The sequence below is a fragment of the Pteropus alecto genome, unplaced genomic scaffold (genome assembly GCF_000325575.1).
Source record: "Pteropus alecto unplaced genomic scaffold, ASM32557v1 scaffold110, whole genome shotgun sequence".
Lineage (NCBI taxonomy): Eukaryota > Metazoa > Chordata > Mammalia > Chiroptera > Pteropodidae > Pteropus > Pteropus alecto.
The window spans coordinates 7,485,405-7,510,059 of NW_006431920.1; the positions used below are offsets into that span (position 1 = coordinate 7,485,405).

General features: G+C 42.6%; 1 protein-coding gene across 1 annotated transcript in view; it reads right to left on the minus strand.

The window, feature by feature from the left end:
- Positions 1 to 6,045: 6,045 nt before the first annotated feature.
- Positions 6,046 to 24,655, minus strand: part of SGPP2 (sphingosine-1-phosphate phosphatase 2) — an 89,423-nt gene continuing 70,813 nt past the window's right edge. Inside the window, exon 5 of the mRNA XM_006906672.2 lies at positions 6,046 to 7,671. Within this exon, the coding sequence (XP_006906734.1) occupies positions 7,120 to 7,671 (552 nt within the window). The 3' untranslated portion in view covers positions 6,046 to 7,119. The remainder of the gene's footprint in view (positions 7,672 to 24,655) is intronic.

Consider the following 24,655-nt stretch of genomic DNA (forward strand, 5'->3'; position numbering starts at 1 on the left):
AGTTTCCACTACTGCCATAGTCTCCTCTCCTTTACTGCTGCCATATTGTACTCTTTGACTTTGCAGTCAAGAGAGAGGAGGACTGAACGTCATAGTGAGACAGTGGTTGAATGAGTATCTCTCGCAAAGGGCCTGGTTGAATACTGTCTGGCTAAAGCCCTGTATGTTTTCTCTCCCCCGTGAGACCAATGTAGTGTGAGAACATGCTCAAGGCCTACACTCGGGTTCCTCACTCCATCCATAGGTTTGGCCTCCATTGTCGCTAAGGAAATCAGGAACATGATGTGATTCTGCATTAGGAAATACTTTAAAAAAGCCCCCATGTCAGGAGGCACTTGTAATGTTACTGCTACAGCATTGGAATCACTAGAGGACTTGTCAGATATACAAAGCAAAGTTATCCTTTAAGGCAGAGAAGTGAAGACGTTGAGGATATGTGCCTGTTTGATACCAAACCTTGTCGCAAATTTCCTACATTCCACAAGTCACAACTTTGTTACAAGGAACGAAAATATGCTCACCCCTGAAATAAGCACCTGTTTAAGGCCGGCAAGAAACCAGTTGTTAAGGATGCAAAGCTGGGTCACCATCCACACTGTGCTGGATACACGCGGGGTAAGAGACCAGTCGAGACGGATGGGATGGATTAGAGATTTCTTGGCTGTGTTGGTTGGACAGAACATTTAAACAAGAAGCACTTGGGGTGACCCTGAGACGGATGAAGCAAGAAAAGCCAGATAGGAATGTGTCCCGTTAGCAAATCGTTACATGGGGAGGAGAGAGGTGGTGTAGGGAGATAACCTGAGGAAAACGCAGCATGACAGCTGTCGCGAGGAGGCCCTGGATCGAGGTCTGTACTGGGGCAGAGAGAAATCGATCATGGATCATCTAGACTTGGCTTTCTCTCTGATCGTCAAGGTGCTTCAGCATCTAGCCAATCCATACACACTTTCTTCTTTCTTCCCAAGGAACATGCTCCTACTTTGCGTAGCCCATCTAGAAATCGGATGAAATATGTAATGGTTTTCAAGACACTGGATGTCAGCGATGAAGTCCAATGACCCCCTGAGATACCGGAAACAAATACTGTGACACCTGTGATTACCCAGCTTCCTGCCCAGAGAGCCTCCTGGCTGTGGTGCGGGGTGAGGGCCCCAGGCAGAATGTGGAAGGCTCCGGGAGCTGAGGAGATGCACAGAAGCCAAGGCAGCTGGAGTTGGCAGAGAAAATGAAAGACTCGCACAGAGATTTGCAGAGGGCCCCCTGGAGTCTGAAGTTGAGTACTGATCAGCACATGCACATGAGAGAACCACCCTGTCACAGAGGACACTGCATGTAACCATCCATAAGGAACTGAGGGGACAATCCTGGAGGTGGCACAGGCCAGAGCTAGAAAGCCTCAGGAGTCACGAGGCGATGGGGAGATACTCAAGCATTTGGCGTCGGTGCTGGGGAAAACCTACTCTAGACTAAACGTTACTCTGTTTCCACCTAAAAAATCTTCCAAACAAGACCCAGGAGAACCACACTGTTCCCCAGGAATGAAGTGCATCCCAGAACAAAGCTTAAGAAGGTTTCTAGTGATGCAAAGATATCCAGCACCCAATAATGTTAAATCCACAGTACCTGGCATCCAAAAATAAAAAACAAAAAAACCAGGCAAGCAAAGAAGCCAGAAAATACAGTGCTCAATGAGGAAGGGGGAAAAAATGAATCAAAGACTAAAAATGTCATGGATGATAAAATTAATAGACAAGGATATTATTATAACTATTCCATATGTTCAAGAGTCAGAAGAAAGACTGAACAAGCAGAGACATTAGAGATTTATGTTTTGAATTCCTGGAGATGAACACTATGCTGTCTGAGATAGAAAAGAACAAACTGATGAAAATAATACTAATACCTATTAAATAGCAGAATTGATTGACTTCATGAGAATTTTATATTGAGCTGTTTTTCCCCCCACAACAAAAATAGCTTTCTAGCCAAACATTTTTATCAGTATCTAATTAAGATAGCTGAAACAGTCTGTGTGTAGTGTGCCCTGAGCATAATTTGCCCCATTCACAGTGAGACCCATCTGGTTCCCATGTGACTAAGAGACACTGCAGACTGAACACACAGGAGACCGCCTGTTGAAGCTCACGGGTGCAGGTTGTGGGCATGAAGGTGGCACCAAAGTCACCCTGCCCCACCCTCATCGACTGGAGGCTAGCTTTGTCATGAGACACTGACATTCTTTGAACGCCTCCACTGGGGAAGAACCCAGCTTCTGCTCCAACCACGGGGACCCTGATATCTTAGCAACAAAGAGCAAGGCCAGCAGATGTGTTGAGTGTATGCACTAAAGCAAGCTTATAGCCGGAACTCCTAGCTACATCCTTGCTTTTCTTGTTTATTTTTGCATACCATATAGACAGGCGTGGAAAAGGAAAAAAGATTTTTGGCTTCATATAGCTCCCTTGTCTCATGTGGCTACAGTTTTAAGAATGCAACATTCTATTCATGGTTCACATCCAACTCTCATTCTTCATATGCATCCCGTAAACAGTCACGCCTGTGCTACAGGTGTGCCCCACTTTAAGAAAACAATGGAGGCAGGGTGTATCCACAGAAATTCATTAAAGAGCCTTATGTTTTCAGAAATGAAGAATGGCCATGTGATTTTTCAACAGCAAATCCCTCGGCGCACTTAAAATTCAAGTTTTAAAAACCTGAACACAGGCAGCTTTTAGGAAAACACCTATTCTCTAAAACAAGATACATCTACACCCCTATTCCACTTGGTTCTGGTGGGCTTCAGTCAAACTCATTAGAGATGCACGAAGCATTTACAGGTCTCTCAGACAGCCAGGCTCATGGCAAAATATTTAAATGAGATTTCACAGGACTGTTTTAGGGAACTGAGCAAAGAGGACGGAGAAAGGCATCAAGGACACGGGCTGACGTCTGCCGTGACATCTGCCGAGACGAGTAAGGACATGGGGGCGAAGCCATGCATGAGAGGCTGGGTGGCGAGAGGGGCCGTGGCCCGCTGCAGACTGTTAAAATACTCGAGCAAGTAAAAATGAGACTGAAATCACCTTTAGACGTCACCTCCTCCGAATGGTCCCGCTTGAATGCAGGAAAGGGACTGAGGGGTTTCTCGTGCTTCCTTCCTGTCCCTGTGATTTGGTTCTGTGTGTCAAAGCCCTTGCTCATCATTTGTCCCGCCCCTGCCACCACAGCTGTTCCCACACACGATCACCAGCATGGGTTTGGTTTGGATTCTCCTTGCAAAAGCCGGATGGAGGTGTTCGGGGGAGCGTCTCTGGCCAGCTGTGCTCTCCCATGGAGCATCACCACGGGCCTGCTTCCCACCACATCCCTGTGCACACTCTTCGGCTCCTTAACCCTGGCTCCCGCGTGCCCTCTGCCGGGAACCTCCCTCGTGGTCCTGCGAATTTAACTGCCCCTCGGCCCCCCACGGCACCGTTCTTTTCCCGACAGCCCTAACACCCTGGCCCCCGAATCGTGATCCTCTGGGCCCGCGTCTCCGCTGTCCCAGGAGAGCTCCACAGGGCACAGCGGGTCTCGCCCAGAGGCACCGGCCCAAGTGGTCCAGCATATTCAGCATCAAATACATACTGTTCGAAGTACAAACAGCATCCTAGCCTTGGCCTTGCACATAAGAGTATCTGCTTCCTGTACCCTTTCAACTAGCAAATTTGCACTTCTTGAAGGCAGAACATGTCATTGTCATGCTGTGGATGTGAAATCGGGTGGTGTGTGTTTGGTTCAGCAAATAGTGTTGTTACCCGTGAAAACTCCCATAGTTACCTTATCTAGCAGTAGCTATAACATTAACCTTTCCACACATAGTGGCATTTCGCTCTGCATATGCTGAAAGGACGCTCTTTAGTATCAAGAACTTAGAGGAGGGAATTTAGGCATGCAAACGTACCACCTGTGACCGCTGTGACACCAACGTTTGCGTGTGATGGCTTTACGGCAGCAACAGAGAGTTGTATGGCTTCTGTATATTTTTGTCTCCTCTTTTCAACTCGAGTCCAACAAACCCTGATTAAAAAAAAAAGTCTAGGGGAAAAAAGTTCAAGGAAGCAGAACACTGGCTTTTAAAGCACTTAATACGTCGTAATCGAACAAAACTGATTTTATTTTTAAAAGAATAAATTTACATAACGGCACCTAAGCAAGACAGCTGAAAGCTTCCAAAACAGAACCCCCGAGCACATGACCCTGCGACCCCACCTGCTTTGATGATGCCCAGGAAACATTAGTCTCCGATTTGGGCGAGAAGACCTCACAGTGTGACCGTCAGACGTGGTTTCAGCCACCCCAGTTTGAGGGGTTTTCCTTCAGGAGTCTCTACTCTTTTTCTTCTGCGTGTTCTTCATGGCATAGGTCTGAGCACCACGGGCACGAAACGACCGCTGCGTAGAATAACAGTTGCAGAATGGACATCCCGGGCGGAGCGGCCGTGGGAGGCTGGGGGCAGGGTGAGGACAGCCAAGAAAGGCGCAGGCTGTGCCACCTGGCTCCCGGAGGGCCAGGCGTCTGAGGGCTTTGGTGTCACAAGTTCCGAATGCAGGGCTGACCACACCCCAGGTCTTCGGCTTATATCAGACACACTGTGGTTAGTTTGACTTTTAAGCTCTTCATCGCCACGACTCTGGATCAAGAGAGAGAGGTTTTAAAGGACCAAGACTGAGGGTAAACCGCCGGGGGGCAGTCTTTTCCCAGAGAGAAAATCCAGATGTCTTAAAAGAAAACCAAGGTGAATTCCGAAGAGCCGTGTGTGGCGTGTGTGGAGAAGCTAGTGACTGCGAGGGTGTGAGACAGACGGAGTGAAGGACCGTGTGAGAAATGAGACAGAGAGCTGGCGGAGCCCGAGCTCAGCAAGTACACTTGGCCTCACCAGTATATACTGTTTACCCTCCAGCTGCTGTAATAAGAGACTTTAAAAAGTGATCGACCATGACAAATCCTATGGTCATTCTTTAAATGTGCCCTGGGTAGGATATCCATCCTCAATCTAAACTGTGTAAGTAAATACAGCCTTGAATACCTCAGTACAGCCAACTGGCCTTCCTACTGGAACTTAAAAGAGACGGGCAGTAAAAATTTTATACTCTGTGCAGGTGAGCGCACAAGTGAATCGCCAATACCTACTGCTGTGACAACAATTACAGATCCTCTTTTCAAAAGATACAAATGAAGAATGATCTTTTTGTCTGTTGGCTTCAGAAAAATCAACTGAAATCATTTCACGTAACTGTCCAGTGCTACGATCTCTGGTTGAGGGGGAAGGAGTCACAGGAAAGTGCCTCATTTACTGAACAGGGTGGGGGTGAGGGAGGGGCCCGGGGTGGGGGGGTGCCTGTATGCTGGGCTCTCCCCAGGTGCCCACCCCGCTATCATAATGCAGCAAATCCTAGGCAGTTGGATGTAAAAATACTCAAACAGCAGGCCATTTCCATTTCTGCCTTCTAATGATGAAAAGTGTGAGAAGAATGTGAAGGAAAACCAGGATGTTTTACTAAAAATGATTCATCTCAGGAAACTGGAGCACTAAGTCAAAGAGCAACGATCATCCCAGCAGTAAGGCCAGGGGACATACTCGAGGTCGGGGCGGACGTGGTTTCAGTTTTCACACTGGATGCAGAAGTAAAGAGCCTAACTTTCGAGGCAGGCTAATTTTTCCCCTAAGTGTGTGCATAGTGATGATGTGTTAAGATTATAAATCACCGCTTCAGTGGCTCAGGCAGTGGACCGCAAAAAATACTTTGTCAATGACATATTTACACTACTTGTCGCTACTTGTTCCATACTGTTAATAACAGAGGAGGAGCCCTGTGCAGGAAAGTGGGGGAACCCCACCCCCGGGGTTCGCCTTGTGGCTGCATTCCTGAGCCAGTCTGAGGACTCGCCCCAGTGTAAAGGTGGGTCGTTTGGTTGGCTTGTTTTCCCAAAAGAGGCTGACGTTATTCTTGCATTAATTACCCTTAGAATGGGCAGGAGATAAGAGGTGGGAAGCGGGTAAAGGGAGCCCCTGATTCTATTTACTAGATGAAAAAAGGATTTACAGGAAATAACTGAGAAATGGAGGAGCGATGTCAGGGAGGCCTCGTCAGGATCGGGCGATGACCCAAGGTCTAGTCCTTCTTGGTCAGGCCCCGGGAGGGTTGTTCATCGGTTCTTTTGCTGATCCACTTTCCCATGCAGACGACGATGCCATCTCAGTTTGCAAGGAACAAACAAACGAGCTGACGCTGGGCAGAGAGGACTTATCCCCGGAGCGGGAGAGCAGGACAGAGAAGCCCAGAGGTACCTGCCGTGGATGAAGGCTGACCCCATCTTCCTGGTGTGGCGGGAGCAGCCAGTTGGTTTCATGAATCAGAAGAGCATCGTGCAGGTACCTGGAGCCTTGTGAATGCACAAACGAGGAGAAGCAGAACCCCATTTCAGTATCCACGCCTGCGGAGACGGGGCTGTATGAGGGAAGCAGGCAATTGCCCGTGACCTTGTGGCTTCACCCCCGCCTTTCATGGCTTTGCAGGGAGGTTTGCTGTGTTCTTACCACTCGAGCGGGCGGCCTGTCACTTTCATCATAATGACAAGAAAGTCACCCTATCAAAGGGACGCAGTTTTACATGGCTCCACCCTCTCTCCCGGCCCTAAGTTCCAATTTCGGAAATGGGACTCAGTGCTGGGCAAGGTCATAACTGAAAAGAAATGCTCGACCTCCAGTCTTTCAGATCCTGCCCATCTCTCCAGAGCTTGGTGGGGCTGGTGGCCGTTCTTAAAATCCAGGCCACGATTCCTGCCGATTCATGATTTGGTCCAAAGTCCCAGTTAACAGACAGAGTAGGGAGACCGTAGAGAACTTGACCGTGGATTTTAGCCTGGCTTCCCCCGGAGCGTGACTCCTACATCCTAACAGTGACTACGAGGCAATTTTTCCTTTCCTACAGCAGCTGCATTTATCACAGATATTAGCAAAACAGACAGGACTTTAGGATTTTTTTTTTTTTTTAAGAAAAATGTGTTGTCAAGACTTGCCCCACTCAGTATCTTTGCCCTTGTCCAGTGGGTTAATTTCCAACTGTTCGAGGTTCAGAGTAATCCCAAAAACCTGTGCAGCATTGGCACAATGGTGGTCGCACAGATGCCGACAGACGTGTAGGTGACAAACTTGTAAGGCACTTCGATCTCCAGTCTCTGCCTGGCCTCCTTGTTCCTGGTCAGCACCTTGAACCACGAGTATAACACCTGCAGTGAGAGATTCTGTACAAGCTGACGGACCAGGAGGATCAACACAATTCCCACAGCAAATTTGGTCAGACCTAACACTACCATGTCGGTGGTGAGCGATGGGATGTTCCGAATAACAGGGAGAGATTGCGTGGACTCGGACACGAGCTGGAAAAAATGGTTGATCCAGAATCCTATGGTGGTTCCAGCCCCAGCGGCCAGAATGGTGGTGGTGTCCGCTCTGGTGGGGCTGTAGTAATCAGACACGGGGTAATTGTAACACAGGAAGAATGGCACGATGATGGCACACACAGGGAAGAGAGGGCTGGCCGAGTCCAGGTGGTCGATCAGGGTCCAGGCAGGGTAGGTGAGGACGATGAGGACCGCGGTGATCAGGACGCCACCCAGCACATCCTGCGGGAAGGAGACAAAGGCAGGCCATGAGCCAATGAGTGTCTCCCCATATGCAAATATAATTTGGTGTCGAATATGATTGATTTGACATTTAAATGCCAATACTGACATTGTTTTATTGTACAATACATGTTAACAAAATGTAACGTCGCAAAAATTTTGAAAATAGGAAAAATACAAACAACAATCACTCTATTCGCGTTGTGTATTATCTTCCAGTTTTTTTTTTGTTGTTGTTTGGGGAATAAATCCTATATTTGTTTTCTTAATGCATAGCTATAATCGCATGGTTCCTTCAGTCTATTACTTTTGATTTACCGCTACATGACAAGCGTTGTCATAATCTTCACGGAGGTGGCATCCTCCTTTCTTGGCAGGCGGGGAGGGGCTGGGGCTGCAGCTGGCTGGAAGAGGAAGTTAGCTTTTGGGGGAGCAGTGGCCACGCCATTCCTTACAGGGTTTGTTTATGTGGGGTGGTCTGAGAAGACCTTTTAAATGGGGTGGTGCCAACGCGCCATCATGCCGGCCTTGGCCCCACTCCATCTCCAGTGACAGAATTGCAAACACTGTGCACACCGATTCATTGAGCGGTCGGACCATGCTCGATTTAATCAATTCTTCTTTAGAACATTTTGGATTGTGGTTTTCTTTCTTCCTCTGTTCCTCCCTCTCTCCTTCCCTTTTTCCTCATCCCCTCTCTCTCTCTCTCCTTTCCTTCCTTCCTTAAATGCCTGTTTAAAATATCTTTAACCCCTTAATGTCATCCATTTTCGGCTTTCTTTAGTATCCTCACTGCAAAATTTATTAGAAGATGAAGTCGATATAATTAATAGACAAATACATCTAAGTCAGAGAATGAGGAGTTTGCTGTGAAGTTTTATGTCCATTATTTTAAAAGTTTAGATGGAAAACTTTCCACATTTCCCCCAACGCATTGGAAAATCTGAACGATGCCGAAAAAGTAATACACGTGCATTGTAGAAAATCTGGAAAACACCTCTAATATGCAGCTTAATGTTACCCTGAGCTTCCTGGCTCTCCTCTGACCCCTAAGAAGTCTCTCCTCTTCCCACATCCCAAGCCTTTCCATAGATCCTGTCTTCGAGCCCTGTGTCTTTTCTCCCTTGAAGTTTGTTTGGGTCCGTGGCTTTGTCTCTTCATTCTCTATCAGTGGGACACTCATACCTATGTCTTCAGATCTCTCTCTCAAACTTCAGTCTTGTATTTTTTTTTAATGAATTGCTAGACATTTCCATCCAGATGTCCCATTAGCCCCCTAAACCAACTTGTCCAAAATAAAAATCACCCGCAACCAAGAAGAAAAATGACTAAAGGAAAACGAGCAGCTTATAGAAAAGAAAACATGAATACCTCTTAAACATACGAAAATGTGCCTAAACTTCGTCATAAGTGAAAATTAGACTATACTGAGGAGAAATGGAAACTTATGTTCACACAAAAAAATCAGTACATGCACGTTGACAGCAGTTCTACTAACAATCAGCGCAAACTGGGAATGACCGCAGTGGCATTCACGGGGCGAATGGGTCAGCAAACTGGGACAAGCACACAATGGAATATTCCTCAGCAATAGAAAGCAACCAGGTGCTGATGCACGCGACGGCTGGGGTGAAATCTCCAGGAAATCACGCGGAGCAGAGGAAGCTGATCTCTAAGGGCTACATGCCGTATGGTTCTATTTATACAAAGTTCTCTACAAGACACGACTATAGTGAGAGGAACTGGACCAGTGGTTGCCAGGGTCTAGAGGTGGGGGACATGTGACGACAAAGGGGGAGCACATGGGAGTTTTGGGGGGCATTGATGGAACTCTTCAGGGTGGTGGTCCATTTTACTGTTAATTAAAAAAATAAATAAAAGAAATTCCATTTCAAACAAAAATTCAAAAGCTGGTGGGCTCTTTTTACTTTTTTGCCACCGAATAATACTTTTGGCGTGTCTACTGCTGCGTGGAAAACACTGTGCTGGACACTAAGAGATTCCTCGTGTGTCGCCTTCCACCCTCCCCTCCACACAGGTGAGAGGATGCCCCCTCACCTACCTGCTTTCACAACAACCCAGAGATTCGACATTCTGATGACGGGACAGGGTGGGTAATAAGACACTTTGTCCATTAATAACACGAACGCAAAGTGGCACCGTCCTTATGGGGAGAAACATGGCAATATTTTTTTTTTAATGACATGTTCATTTAACCTCTGACCCAAAACCTCGCTCTGGGAGTGAACCGTGGAGATACACCTGCCCACGTCTGAAATGAGGCATTAACAAGTCATCCACTGCAGTTTCCTCGTAATAGCGAGAGACTGGAAACACGCCAAGTTCCACCCGCAGAGACCGGCCGAATCTACCAAGGTGTGAACGGTCACACATGGGCCGCTCTGCAGCGGGGAAGAGGATGAGGCGGCTCTGACGTGGAGCGTTAAAAAGGTGGGAGAACATAGAATCATTTTTACCTGAACACACGGTACCTTCAGGCGCCTTTTGCATTTTATGTCAGGTAAACATGTTGTCTCCTTAAAAAATATAAGTAAAAGAGAAGTCTTTCCAAACGGGATCTGCCTTTCAATTCCCATGTGAAGTGGGGATCCCAGGCGAGCCTGGCACTGTCCTCTGAAGGGGACTGAGCATATATGGTGAATGCGGGGAGGGGTGGCCTGCCAAATGTCACCTGCTGAGGACTGAGAGCATCTTGTCTGCGTGCTTTAAAGGAAGATGCAGTTTGAGGGAAGACAGAGAGCCAGGCACAATGAGCTCAACACCCCAAATAGCCTCTCATCTCTCAGCCGGGGGAGAAGATGCTGCCTCTCGAATGGTCCCCTGGCAGCCTCACTGGACTTCACGTCTGGCCCTGAAGGAAGGCAGGGATGAAAGTCATTCTGCCTCAGTCTAGAAAATGCAGAGCTAGGGGCTGCTTTGAAACCTCTCTGGCAGAGGGCTCTCCAAAAGAAAGAAAGAATCCACCCTTTCTCATACCCTGGGCCAGGGGTCCCTGACCCCTGGGCTGTGGACCGGTACTGGTCTGTGGCTTGTTAGGAACCGGGCTACACAAACAAGAAGTGGGCAAGAGAGTAGTTTCCTATGCGTTTGCAGCCACTCCCCAGGGCCAGCATCACCGCCTCAGCTCCACCTCAGATCCTCAGGCATTAGATTCTCATAGGATCATCAGTCCCTGGTGCCAAAAAGGCTGAGGACCACCGGTCCACATGGGCACTTTCTCACACCACCCGGCAGGATGAAGGCAGAGCACCTGCGTCATTTACTTCGGCCCTTGAATCACAGTCATGGGCACTGACTTGCTTTCCCTGGGAAGACAGCTGGAGAGATGCGGGTGACATGCAGATCAGTGGGAATGGGTGCTGGCACTGGGAAGTCGCTGTGGTACTCAGAGCGACAGCAGCATCCCCTAGACCAGCAGGCGGGCAATTCCTGCCAACGCCAGGTTGCTGCGGGGCCTGGAGGGCCATGGACAAGACCAAGACACCCAAGGTCACGGCCTGGGCAGAGGGGAAGGGACCCAGCAAAGTGACCTGACACCAGGGCATCGGACAGAGCAACGGTGGCGCTAGGGGGCTCAGACTGTTTCATGGGCACATGTGAGACTCCCTTGGAAAACTCCAGAAATATTTTGTGGGGGCATTTCTGTTAAGGGGGTTTTGCAGAGGGTTGGAGGTTCAGAGTGATCCTGCAGGTACTCAGAGAAATTCAAATATTATCCATATTTCTGCTGGTGACGCCCCAGGCTCCCTGCCAAAGCAGCGCAGAGTCCCGATGGTGATATCTGACTGCTCCTTCCTCTCCCCACCCATCACCACCAGTCAGCGCATTCCACAGGCTCCTCCTTCATCCACACACTCCTGCTTCCTGTGATCAGAGTTCAGATCTCCATTTCACCTCCTGCCTGCCATTCTCTTGCCCCAAGGCATTCACTGACTGCCTTCCTGATGGCTGTTTCAATAACAAATGTTCCCCGATTTTAATGTGCATTAGAATCGCCCAGGGAGATTTGAAAATGCAGGCTCCAAGCAGCTGCCCTCTGGTTCTCTGACCTGAAGTGAGGCTCAGAAGTCTGCATGTTAACACTCTGAGGAAATGCTGATGGAACGAGCTGAAATAGAAAACTGAGAGACACTCACCTACCAAGTGAGAGTCAGAGTCGTGCATGAGATGGGTTTAGCTAAGCTAGCATTCCAGGGTTTTCTCACTACTGTCCAACTTGAACTTTCCGCTACAGTCAAGTAGGTCTACTCGCTTTCCCCAAATATGCTGAGGACAATTTCATCGCCATGGTTTTTGCATTCCTTTTATATACAGCACGCTTTAACTGTCTCTACTTAACGAGATCATATCAGTTCACTTAAGGCTCAGCTCAAAAGCTGCTTCCTTTCTAAAACATCTCCACATGTCACCACGGTTGGAAATAACCTCTCCCTGAACTGAATGGGAAGGTGCTTGCTTAATATCACTCAGAAGGCCATTCCCTTATAGTGCCTTTGCTGCAGGTTCTGTGTCCACATGCTTTCCCCTGAGTTGATTATAAAACTAATCGGTAAAGACAAGTCTCTTGCATTATTCTTCCAACTTCCTAGTGCAGTGCCTAACATGTAGCAGACATTGAGTCATAGTGACTGGGAAAATTCAACGTCTTTTTCTTATCCTGAATATCCATAATATTTAATACCCACTGAATTCACCTTTCTTCTGTCTTCCTTTGTAATTTCAGTTATCAAACTAGACTATTCCTTATAAACTAATTCTGTTCATCTTCAAAGCATCAAGAGGGTGGACTATTTTGGTTCACAGCCCCAGCATTTGAGGCCAAAGTAATTTTAGCCAACACAGCTGCTGGTATAGAGTTTTTTCCTTCTACCCACACAATTAGATTTTCAGCCATAAAAGATGATATTGTAATGAAGGCATTTTTAGGCATTTTTGTAAAGAAAATACTTGAACCATTGCTGATGAGACTTCTAAGTTGGGGCTCTAAGTTTCTAAGAATAAAACTATTCTAAACGGCTTCTAAAAATAAAAATTGTAGCACTTGAACATTTAAGAACAACTTTTTACATTAATTTTTTCAAGTTACTAAAATCACAGAAACTATAACAGCTCACCAAATCTTCATTTTAGAACTGGATATGCTGTTTTGATTTTGGCAAATTTGAAATTATGAAGTGATTTCTTTGGAACTGACAAGTCATGTGCTTGGCACGGTACGCCAAAAATGAGATAAAAAACACATAATGCTTTCTAATTTAATAATATAGCATGAACATTTTCCATTTGAAAAAATGCATTTCTACGGCCTCGTTCTTTTAAGTTTCAAAGCAACCAATCAGAAGTGAGATATATCAAGCAGAACACAAACTTACATAAAGGATGATCCTAATTTTACATAGTAGATACTTGCATGCATGGAGAAGGAAATAAACTAAATATCAGAAGGAAATAAACTAAAATGTTGAGTAGTTTTTTGTTTGGATCTTACAGATGAGGATGATCTTCTCTATGCTTTGCAGTATTTTTTAAATTTTCTACAATCAAGGCCTATTATTTTTATCATAATAAAAATGTAATCAAGGAGAAATCAGGATGTTAGAATACTTCAAAATAGATGAAAATAGAAATAACTATTGCTTATAAATTTCCACGTCATGCCAAAACAAAATAAAATGCCCCCAAGAAGCTATATGATAATCAGCATATCACTCCTCCATGACGTAAGCAACATTTAGAACAGAGGTACATAAACATCGCCAGGGCTACCCAACAAACAGCACATCGTTCGAAATATAATCAATCTTTAATTCAAATCACTGCACGAAACTAACATTTCACAAAATTAAAATGCAGAAAGATCTAAATCCCTTTGATTTTTCTATCTATTGTCATTTTCAGTTATGAAACTCAGCATTCAGATAAAAGCTTGAGATTTATTATATCTCATTACAGAAAACAATGACAGGCTCTCTAAACTGTTTAGAGAAGAATGCTAATAGAGCTACTCGAAGCATCAGAACGAATTTTAGAGAATGCTTATATAAACACATAAAATAGTGTTTTTATTCTTAGCCAAACAGAAACAGCCCTTCTTTTGGTAAACATCACTAGACATTTCAACAGCAGGCCCTAACCCTGAGAACTCCCAGCGTTTGTGAATTCTGACCCTACATCGCATTCCCACATGCAGTTTACAGCAACAAATTTACATTCTATCTCTAAACATCTTCACTGAAGAATGCTTTGGAGCAGACCAGCACAGCACAGCACAGATTAGCTAACTAGAAAGAATCCATTCGCTCAATTGTTAGGAAAGAATGCATTCAGATCTTGGAGCCATTTATGCTGAAAACTATGATTCTGGCATCTTCCCCTCTGCCAGGTACCCTGCTGAGAATGTGAAAGGTCCTCTCTGGCCCTGGCTGCCTTCACAGAGGGGCTGAAGCCAGGAGCAGAGGAAAAGCCAAGACCCACTTCCTTATAGATGCAGTGAATGCTCTGAATGTGAGTGGACTCTGACATTAAAACAAACTGAAACAACAACATCGACACCTCCCAAAAACACAGAAACAAAAACAAAAACCAAAACCTTATGAGTATTCTAGAAAATAATTTTGAGTTATAGATCAATGTTTCCTAGTTAACACACTCAGAATACTTATTCTTTTCCAGGCTAGCTCAGAATTAATTCAATTTCTGTGAATAATGCAGATGAGATTCAATAGAAGCCAAATGGCAAGGCGGAGCCAACCCTGTTCATGAATATGAATATAAATGATTACAGGGAGAAACCTCCATGTTATATAATTAGCATATGTATGAGGGAGAAAGAGTGAATGCGTAAGTTCGAAAATATTAATTTCCTATTGAAACACACCGGTGTCGACAGGGATGAGTTAAAGGCAGGAAGCAGGTTTACCTCGCCACGTGGTGTGAGCATAGGCGGTGGACTCTCCTGATCCTCAGGGGTCTGTGCAGGCACCCTGTCACCGATGCCCCTCCTTTCTGTGTCGTGGCTATTTTGTGAGTTACTTCAGTGATCTGTGCACAGTCCTAGCGCTAGGCATGGAAATCTACAGTTATAAAGAGAAGACTTTACAAAAGACTTTCTGAAAACTCACTGAAGCTAACTATATGAGGCAGGAAAAAAGTAGGCCAGCTTTCAATTCCCGCAACTTGAGAATAAATGCCTGCTTGGATACTGAGTATACGTTTAAAATAAACGTTTATTAAAAATTATGTTGACATTCTCAACAAAAATAGGTTTTCTGTAAGTGTGTTAAGAGAAATTATATAAAACTTGGCTGTAAGGCAAAAAATCTTTTAATGTCATATAGGGGCAAAGGCCACCCAAGGGTTAAGGAAGAGAAAGTATTTTTCCGACTCCCTGTTCACTATAGATAAAAGGTCTCAGACTTAGTGAAGTGACAGCAGATACGTTACTGTTGGGTAGGAATGCAAGTAATTTCTGTCTAATGACAATGACAGTAGCAAAGGTCACAGTTTGCTGTCCTATAGGACAGTAACCAGTGTGGTATATAACCCAGCAATCTTAATGTAACATTTCTTTATTAAATTGTCTAAATATATTGTTTTCTACATCTCATTAGTTTCTTCACTCATTAATGAGTCGAAGAAAATCTTTGACACCTATTCATTTTATATGTGGGCAAAAGTCATGATTTTTATCATTTAAAGTTTATACTTTAGCAAGTAGGTAATTATTTTAATGTTTATTCATATGACTATCCTAGATGATTGAATATGCATATTCCATATAACAATAATTACAATTTTACCTTGTTTTCTTTTGTATATTTTCACTTAACAGCACTGGTGTGCTAAAAAAAAGTAAATAAGGCAGGTTTTGTGTTTCTTAATGTGATGATATAATAAAGTATTATCACATGCTTTTATAATATTAACTAGAAAGACATTTAAGTATACTATATATTTCTAACTTTTATTCCATATACAGCATGATTTAGGAAATAATCACTTGCTTATCTTGGCTTCACAGACTCTAACAAGTCCAAACAGTAGTTCTTGATGAAACAGACAAAATTTCCCCACCCACAATTCGCATTAATATGAACAGGTCTAGCTATAATGAATCACAGGGCTTGGCAGGTCAAGAGGATTATGACATTAGCTCAAACAAGCTTCCAGGCAGGTTATAACATCATCTTTGACAACTGCTAAGCAGCTTGTAAGAATGACAAGTACAGAGAAGGGCAATCTGCTGGAAGACACAAAAGACACTGTCAAACATTTAAGCAATTTTTCTCAAATCTGGGTGGGCAAAGGGGCCTCTGAGCAACAAGAGAACAGAAGAAAGTCATGTTCGACATGATGTAATTGTTGAACAGGCTCATGCAAGTTGAAATTCAATTGGCATTACCCCCGTATTTGAGTATAGACCGTTTTAATGCTTTTCAAACAATATCTTCCATTAGAATTTGCTGGGAAGCTTGTTAAAATGTAGGTTCTGATTCAGTAGGTCTGGTGGGGCCTGAGAGTCTGCATTTCTAACAAGCCCCCAGGTGACGCTGAGGCTGTGGTCAGGGGACCGCACCATGAATGGCAAAGACCATCTCACTTCGCTAAATCGCAGAGGCCAACGTGGGGGTCTTTGTGCTGAACATGGCAGGTCTGAGTTTTCAGAGTGCTTTTTTGAAACACAAATAAGAGACTAAAAACGTCTGAATTATAGGAGTACCATCCTTGAAAGTGATAGTACAGCTTTTAAAAGTGATATTCTGATGTAGAAACGCTTGTGTGTAAAGAGGTATAATTCTTTGTAGACCTGGTGAATGTGGGAGTTCGCATTGAGAGCAAAAGTAAATCCGTCCCAGTCTTTTAACCCTGCCCCTGGGAATGTGTGCTTGAACCCTCAAGTCCTGGCTCCCTGTGCCAAAACAGAACTCCCTGGGGGGACACTGTGCTGTCCTTGGATCACTCTAGGAGTTGGAGATTGCTGGATACTTAAAAAATATCAGTCCTGCTTTGCAGATTGTCTAGTGATGCCAAAAGCGGCCTTCACAAGGTCTTTGATGAGGCTTGACGACTTTGGTTACAGAGATTGTGACTTTTTTGTTATTAGCGTGTGTCAAGTGAGAAGAAGGGAAATAACGTACCTTTATTAAACTTGAGAAATGAGATCCAAGATACAGTGGGGTACGAGATTGTGGTCCCTGGGTGAGACTTTGTTTTCACAAAGGTGGCGAGAGCTCAGGGCCATGGTGTGGAAACCAAACTGCCATAGACCTATGTACATAATTTTATGGAAATTTCAGGGGTTTAAAAATATCAAAGTACAGCACTTACAGGAAGCCCTGTGCGCATTTAAAAATCTGATACGTGAAGCGTTTATTTCCTTTCTCAAGTGAGCATGTTTTTAAGGACCATTCCCACAGACAAACACAGACCTTTTGAGATTAAAATTAAGTTCAAGACCTTGAGCTGATATTCAGAGAATAAGACACAAGGCAGCTACTTCACTCTTCTACATCTGTCTGCTGTGCCCTGATCAAGTGTTCACACCACTAATAGGATATACTTTAGTAATGAGACGAATTCTCAGGCGGTTTTATCGCTGGTGGGTAAACAGTCCATTAGCCCTTTGTGGCTAGATAGATATTATGATTTCTCTCCACAGGTCAGCTCAACTCTTTAAATCCCTCAAGGTGAATTTCTCCTCTTGAATCAGCACCACAAAGAACGGATGGATGGATATTAATTCTGTTGAGAAGTTGGTTCCCTTTTCAATCTGATTTGGGATGGAGGGTTACAGCAACAAAAAGAATTTTGCAAATCAATGGTTTGTGAATTTTAAAACTGATCCCCAAACAATAAAAGGACAAAAGCTCTTTGAAACCTACATATTTGTTTTATTGTCAAAATCCACATTAACTGTTGTTGTGGTTAAAAAAAAAAAAGATGGAGAAAAAAGACATAGTGCAAGGGAAGAAATCATGAGCAATACAAGTACCCAGTCGGAGAAGAAGAGCTATCATCTATAAGAGTAAAATCTAAAATCTTCCCCGCCCCCTTGCTTGGCAGGCATAAGATTTCGAAATTCAATTCCAGTATGACCCAGCTGGCTACACTGATTCAGTGCGCACTGTAGGCACATGTAAATGGCAAGCACCCAGTTCAGGGACATTGGAGGAAATGACACAGAATTCTATACCTAGCAAAAATATCTTTCAAAAATGAAAGTAACGATACTCCCAGAAGAATACAAAAACTGAGAGAATCTGTTATCAGTAAAACCAAGCTTAAATAAACACCAGAGTAATTTAGGCAAAAGGAATGAAATGCCAGATAGAAGAACAGAACTGTAGGAAGGAACGAGGAATAACAGGTTTGCTTTGTAGATGAACCTAAATGTATATTAACTATAAAACAATAAAAATAAGTTCTTGCGGGCTTTAAATATATGTAGAATTAAATTTTACTTAATAACCCACTCTTCCTAGGGAGTGGGTAAAGGTACTAATTTGCATTTGATTCTCATAAACCAAAGATGCTTGTTTTAATCCCTTGGGTAACCACTAAAAGAACTGTAAAGACTTTATAACAAACTAATAGATGAGAGAAAATGGGAGAGTTAAAATACTTGATTAATACAAAAGAAGCCAAAAAAGAGATAAAGACGAATAAGAGAGGAAGAGTTAATAAAGAGTAATATGGTAGATTTAAACCCAAATATATCAGATTACATTATGTGCTATAGACTACATACGCTAAAAAACAAAATTGTCAACCTAAATTAAAAACAAAAACCCAACTTTATACTACTCAGAAAAGTCAAAAGTAAAAGGCTGGAAAAATGCTTTGCAAATGCTAAGTAAAAGCTGGAGATGCTATATTAATATTAGACAAAGTAAGCTTTCAGGCAAGAATCATCACTAGACACATAGAAGGACATTTCATAATGATAAAATGGTAAAGCTATCAAGGAGATGATAATTTAAAAACTGTATGTATTACATAACATAAAATATTTCAAAATATATGAAGGAAAAATTGACAGAACTAAAAGGAGAAATAGACAAAGCTACAATCATTGTGGAAGACTTATATACCTCTCTCATGGTTCAGAGAGCAAGCAGAAAAAAAATCAATAAGGATATGGAAGATTAAAAAATACAATTTAAAAAATGACCTAACATATAAAACACTGTACACAACAATCACACAAAATACATGGGACATTTACAAAACTAACCATATGTGAGGAAAGAAAGCAAATTTCAACAAATTTCATGAAAATGGAATTTGTATATAGTATCTTCTCTAACTACAGGAATATTAGGTTAGAAATAAATTTTAAAATGACAATTAGAAAATTCCCCAATCTTTGAAAATTTAGGAAATATAATTCTACCTAACCCATAGGAAAAATTAGAAAATATTTTCAACTGAATGACCATGAAAAACAACTTATTAATTCTTGTAGGATGTAATTAAACGTATTTTTAGAGGGAAATGTAGTACCTTAAATAATATGTTGAAAAAGAAGGGCTACAAATCAATGATTGAGAATCTATTTCAAATACTTTAGAAAGAGAAAAGTAATTCTGAAAGGAGGATGAAGATAAAAAGAAAATGAATACATGTACATTAGATAAAATTAACAAAACCAAAAGTTGGTTCTTGGAAAAGACTATCCAAATTGATAAACCTCTACAAAACTGATCAGTAAAGGATATAGAATCAGGAATTAAAAGAGAGACATTGTTACAGATCCTGCAAAGATAATGAGAGACTATTATAAACAACATTACGGCAATTAATTTGAGAACTGAGATAAAATGGACAAATTCCTAGGGAAAAAAAAAAACAACTTGTACTGATAAAGGAGTAAACAGAAAATCTGAATTGTCTCATGTATAAGTAATAAAACTTTTCAAACATAAGAGAATATCTTCATGACCTTGTGGTAGGCAAAAATATCTTAAACAGGACAGAGAAAGTTGGAACCATAGGTAAAGATTGATAGAGAATGTTAAAATTAAGAAGTTCTGTTCACTTAAAGATCTTACTGATAGAGTAAAAAGGCAAGACACAGAATGGGAAAAGAAACTTGCAATACATATATTTGACAATGAATCACCAATAAATCAATAAAAAAAGACAAGCAAACCAATAAAAATGGTCAAAATACAAATAGGTACCCACAAGAGTTTATCTATATGGCTAATAAACATATGAAAAGGGGCTGAATGTCATAACTCATCAGGGAAATCAAAATAAAAATACAATGAGATCATTGCTACACACCCAGCAAATGGTTAAGATGAAAGCGACTGACATTAGCAAGGAGAGACAAGGATGTAGAAAGCTGGAACTCTCACACACTACCGGTACGTGTGTAAATTGGTATAATTCTGCAGAAAACACAACTCCTTAAAGCTGAACATACCTTACGACCCAGCAATTTTACTTCTATATTCACACTCAACAGTAAAATGAACATATGTGCTCTAAAAGGCACACAATAGAAAGTTTAGAATAACATCATTTCTAATAGCCTCAAACTGGAAACAACCTAAATATTTGTCCATAATAAAAGAGATAAATAAGGTCTGATATGGTCATGTAATACTATACAAGAATAAAAATGAATTTAAATTACATACAACATGGGTGAATATCACAAACAAAATTGTAAGTAAAAGAAGCCCAATGCAAAAGAATGCACACTGTATAATTCCGTTTATGTCAAGTTCAACTAAAGTATGGTGCTAGAGATCTGGGAAGTGAGTACCTCGGGGGAGATGCAGAGTAGAGGGCATGAGGGGACTTTGAGGTACTGGTAATGCTGTATTTACAGTAGTCTGGGCGTGATCACCTGGGAGTGTTTACTTATCTCCTAGAGCAAATTAAGCCTGAAACATTGCTGAGGGGAAAAAATGACAAAACTGAAGCTGTCCTACTTTGGGCTCATCTTGAGAAGGCAGGGTTCTTTGGAAAAGACAATAATGCTGGAGAAATAGAAAGCAGCAGGAAAAGAGGTAGACCATGAGATGGACTAACTTCTTGAATCAGCCATAGGCAGGAGTCTGCAGGAGCTGAACAGGGCTGGTGAGGACACTGTGGACATCACTCATTCATACAGTCACCAGGAGATGGAGCCTATGCAATGGCACAGAACACACACGCACACACACATTCATTCTCTCTCTCTCTCTCTCTCACATGTTACTTATCTAAATCCAAGAACTGGGCACCAGGCTCTCTATGAAATTCTCAAATCCATTAGGAATGGCACAACTTTCCTTTCCACTCTTAGCTACATCATCGTCCCATTTATTACAGAAAATGTACAAAGCATTGAAGCAGCACGTCTTCAGATATTCTTACCCCTCTCCTAAGAACTGGTCCCTCAGGGAGTCCCTAAGTTTCATGCTGCTGACCACTGCTCCATGTGACATCTGCCACATTCAACTCCAGGAGTTCTAGAAGGTCAAAACGGAACATCCATGCTCACACAGTATTTCCTGTCACACCACTCTATTACATTTTTCACAAGTAAATTTTTTTCAGGTAAAACAAAATAATGTTTAAAAAATATTAGATGCATGACTTGCCCTGGTCTCCTATGAGGAATGCAATATTCAGACTAATGGAAGAATCTTGTCAAATCTCACTCAATAAAGTATGAAGAAATAAGAGGAAAAATTGATTTATGAACAGATAACAGATGATATCCATTACAATCTACACAGCAGTTACTGTGCACTTATGTCAGGCTCTGTGTTGGGAATTGAGGGGAATACAAAATGAAGACAGAAGATTCTTTAGCCTCAAGGAACTTACTACTTAATGGAACGGACAGACATGACTATAGCCAACCATATGCCTCTAGCACAGTTTCCTCTCACTGCTAATAAAGTATTATTTATACCTTAAAATACAAGATGACTTAAAGGACTTTGAATTTCTCAAGTGTCCTTTTATCTACTAAGATAGAAATATTTATATTCGACATTAAACAAACGTCAGGATTTTGCATTCTTGTCTTGTATTCTGTTGGTAAAATATGCATAGCTTTCCCTAGGACGTCCACTTGTAGAAAATTATCTTAAGCAGGGTTTTCCATTGTATGCTTAGAAGAAACCAGATGACAATGAGAAGAGGGATCCCAAAGCATGATGGAAATGGTCAACTGGCACCTTGTGTCCGTTCTCACCTCCCGCTGCACTTGAGATATGAAAAAAATAACTACTACACTTCCTTGGTGCCTCTGGAAATCAGGTTCCACCAGTCAGAAGCGCTCTTGCAGAATGTGGAAGGTGGGAAGGACGTAGGTTTGCTTCTGTCCTCGTGGCTTTGAGCTACCGATATTAAATATGTAGGGTTCTTCTTTTCTAAGGGGAACATGAGCCTTCTGAGAAGGTGAATAGTTTACTGAACTAGATTGAACTTAGAAATCAGGCTTTATGCTCAGGGCTCAGTGGTCAGATGAGGAATCACAGCAAATCAAGTCATGTCTCCTTTCGTTCCACTAGGACAAACTAGCAATAACTTAGAGCATTGCAGTAAAAATAATGTGCGCGTGCATGCCGATATTTCTCAGAATATAGCAACAGCGAGCATTACAGCAGAAATTTGTGTTTCAATTTTCCCAAGGGGCTAAAGAATCTTTTTAAAAAACCACATGACTACGTGGGAAGGTCTGGTTCATTTTACAAAAGTTGACGTCACTAACTGTGAAGACGGCGTTTTTTCCAGTAAGAAGGCATATGATTATAAGCTTACAGAAAGACTTCACCCCTCAATGAAACTATAACACACTACTATAACCCAAAAAGCAAGTACCTAATAAAAGAAAGAAATAGAGACTGGCTTCTGTGGAAGGTTTAATCAGTCCCTTATTCTTATTTTACCAGTAACTGGGACTCACCGAGAACGCAGATACAGCTCACAGTACTGCCAGATCTGTTCTCTGTCCCTTAGTGAGGTTTATTTATTTATTTGGGAAAAGTAGATGCGTTCTCAATACACCCTAGTCTTTAAGCATTTACCTGCGCTCCCTCTTCGGCAATCTGGAATATAAGTGGTACTTCTGTGTCTTTGTCATTGACGTAAACTACCTGCTTCCCCAGAGCTACCTCGCCTGTTGCCTCAGCCCCAGTGGACCCCCTCTGTAGCTGCAGGCCTAGTCCGTTTGTCTTGGCTGCCAAGCCATTAGCCTCAAAGAGTTCCCTGCCCTACCTTCCCATCAGGCTGTCAGTTAATTGCCACACTCCCTCAGGTCTACAAAACACCACACTGGAAAAGCTTCTGAGGCCACAGAATGACAGAGGCCAACTATTATAGCAGGAAGGATTTAAGTGGCTTCTGGTCTGAGGCAAACTGGCCCAGTATTGGTCCCTGCCTACTTCAGCCCTTTAGGTTTTGGCTCACTGCCCTGCAAGGACCTCTGACCTTTGCGTGATTCCAGTGCTTTGACCAACTTATGTCTTTGACCATCTTCTGCGGGCTGCACTCAAGGCTTCCCCTTCTAGAGTTGGAGCACCCCCAGTAGCCTATTCACCCCACACTTACAGAACAGATGGAAAACCAGGCCCCAACTGTGGCTTTTTAGAGATGGTTCAGAAAGCTAAATAATTAATTTGTTTATGTTTGTTGTTAGGAATACATACAATGAGCAGTTCTTGCTGGAAATTGTGCTAAGCCCTAGTTTTGCTTCAACTATTCAACTAATACAGAAGATAAAATGCCTTAAAAGTTTCCCTTTACATCGTCCTAAAAAATGACTGTCTAAACTTCTCCTACAGTGGTTAACAATGGCTTGTTTTGCTTTAAAAAGAAACTTTAAAACAAGATGAATGTTTCATCATGGGTACTTATTATGTTTGAAACCAGAAATAATTCTCTAGTTTTATAAAAGAGTAAAAATATTTCTCTCCAAGGTAAAGAGAAAACATGTACATAAAACCATGATGACTGATACTCAGACACACAAGCAAATTCCCTTTTATCTTGGTGACTAACTCATCCAACAAGGTATAACAGAAAGTAAGGCTTGGTAGAGTGTAATTTATACTATGATTAGCCTTCTTCTCCATATTAAGTAAGGCAGTATGAAGTAAGTTTTTTTTTTTCAAAGTAGTTTCAAAGAACTTAAAAACAAAACAAAACAAAACAAAACCCCACACACTTAAAATGCTCTTGTCCAAAGCCAGAGCACAGTTTTGTATGGCCTGCTGATAATTTAATATTTGAGAAGCCTTTTCGACATTCTCCAACTCAAACCAAAAGTAAAGCAATACTTAGGGAAAAAAAATAAACGAGTAAGGAAATAAGACCTAATATCCATATAATTCCACAGATCAATTTAGGGACCAAATAATAGAGCAGCATTTCAGCTAATGCAAGTTCAAAATAATGGAACAACCATTCACTAATCAATAATTATGGTTAATTTTACCGATAATATATTAGAGATGATTGTTATCAGGCAAAGGACTGTACAGGTTGATTAATTTGGGGCATCACAAATATAGTACGATTTTGATTTGCTTTAGTCCTCCCTTCCCCACAAACACAATATCCAGTTTCTGAGTCTTCGAAAGAGTAGAAAAATGCAATGATGTCACTGTAGTAAGGATATCACTGGGGCTTGTCTCTCCTCTTCTTCTGACGAGGGACTCAATTTATTTTAGAGAACTACCCTGCCCCTCCCACACACCGATGCTAACGCTAACCCTAATGGTGGCTGCCAGTCATAGCCACTGCTCGCATAAACTGGCTCCCGGCCCATTGGCCCAATCACAGCTCTTGGCAATCCTTGGACACCGTATGCTGCAGCAATGGGCTCACAATTCTCTCCACTGGAATCCTTTCAGGAGTGAAACAGAAAGAATTTAAGACCAGAACTCCCTGCGTCTAATCTCAGAGAGAAAGCAGCCCCAAAGCATGGATCCCCCATGCGAAGAGAAGCCTGGGA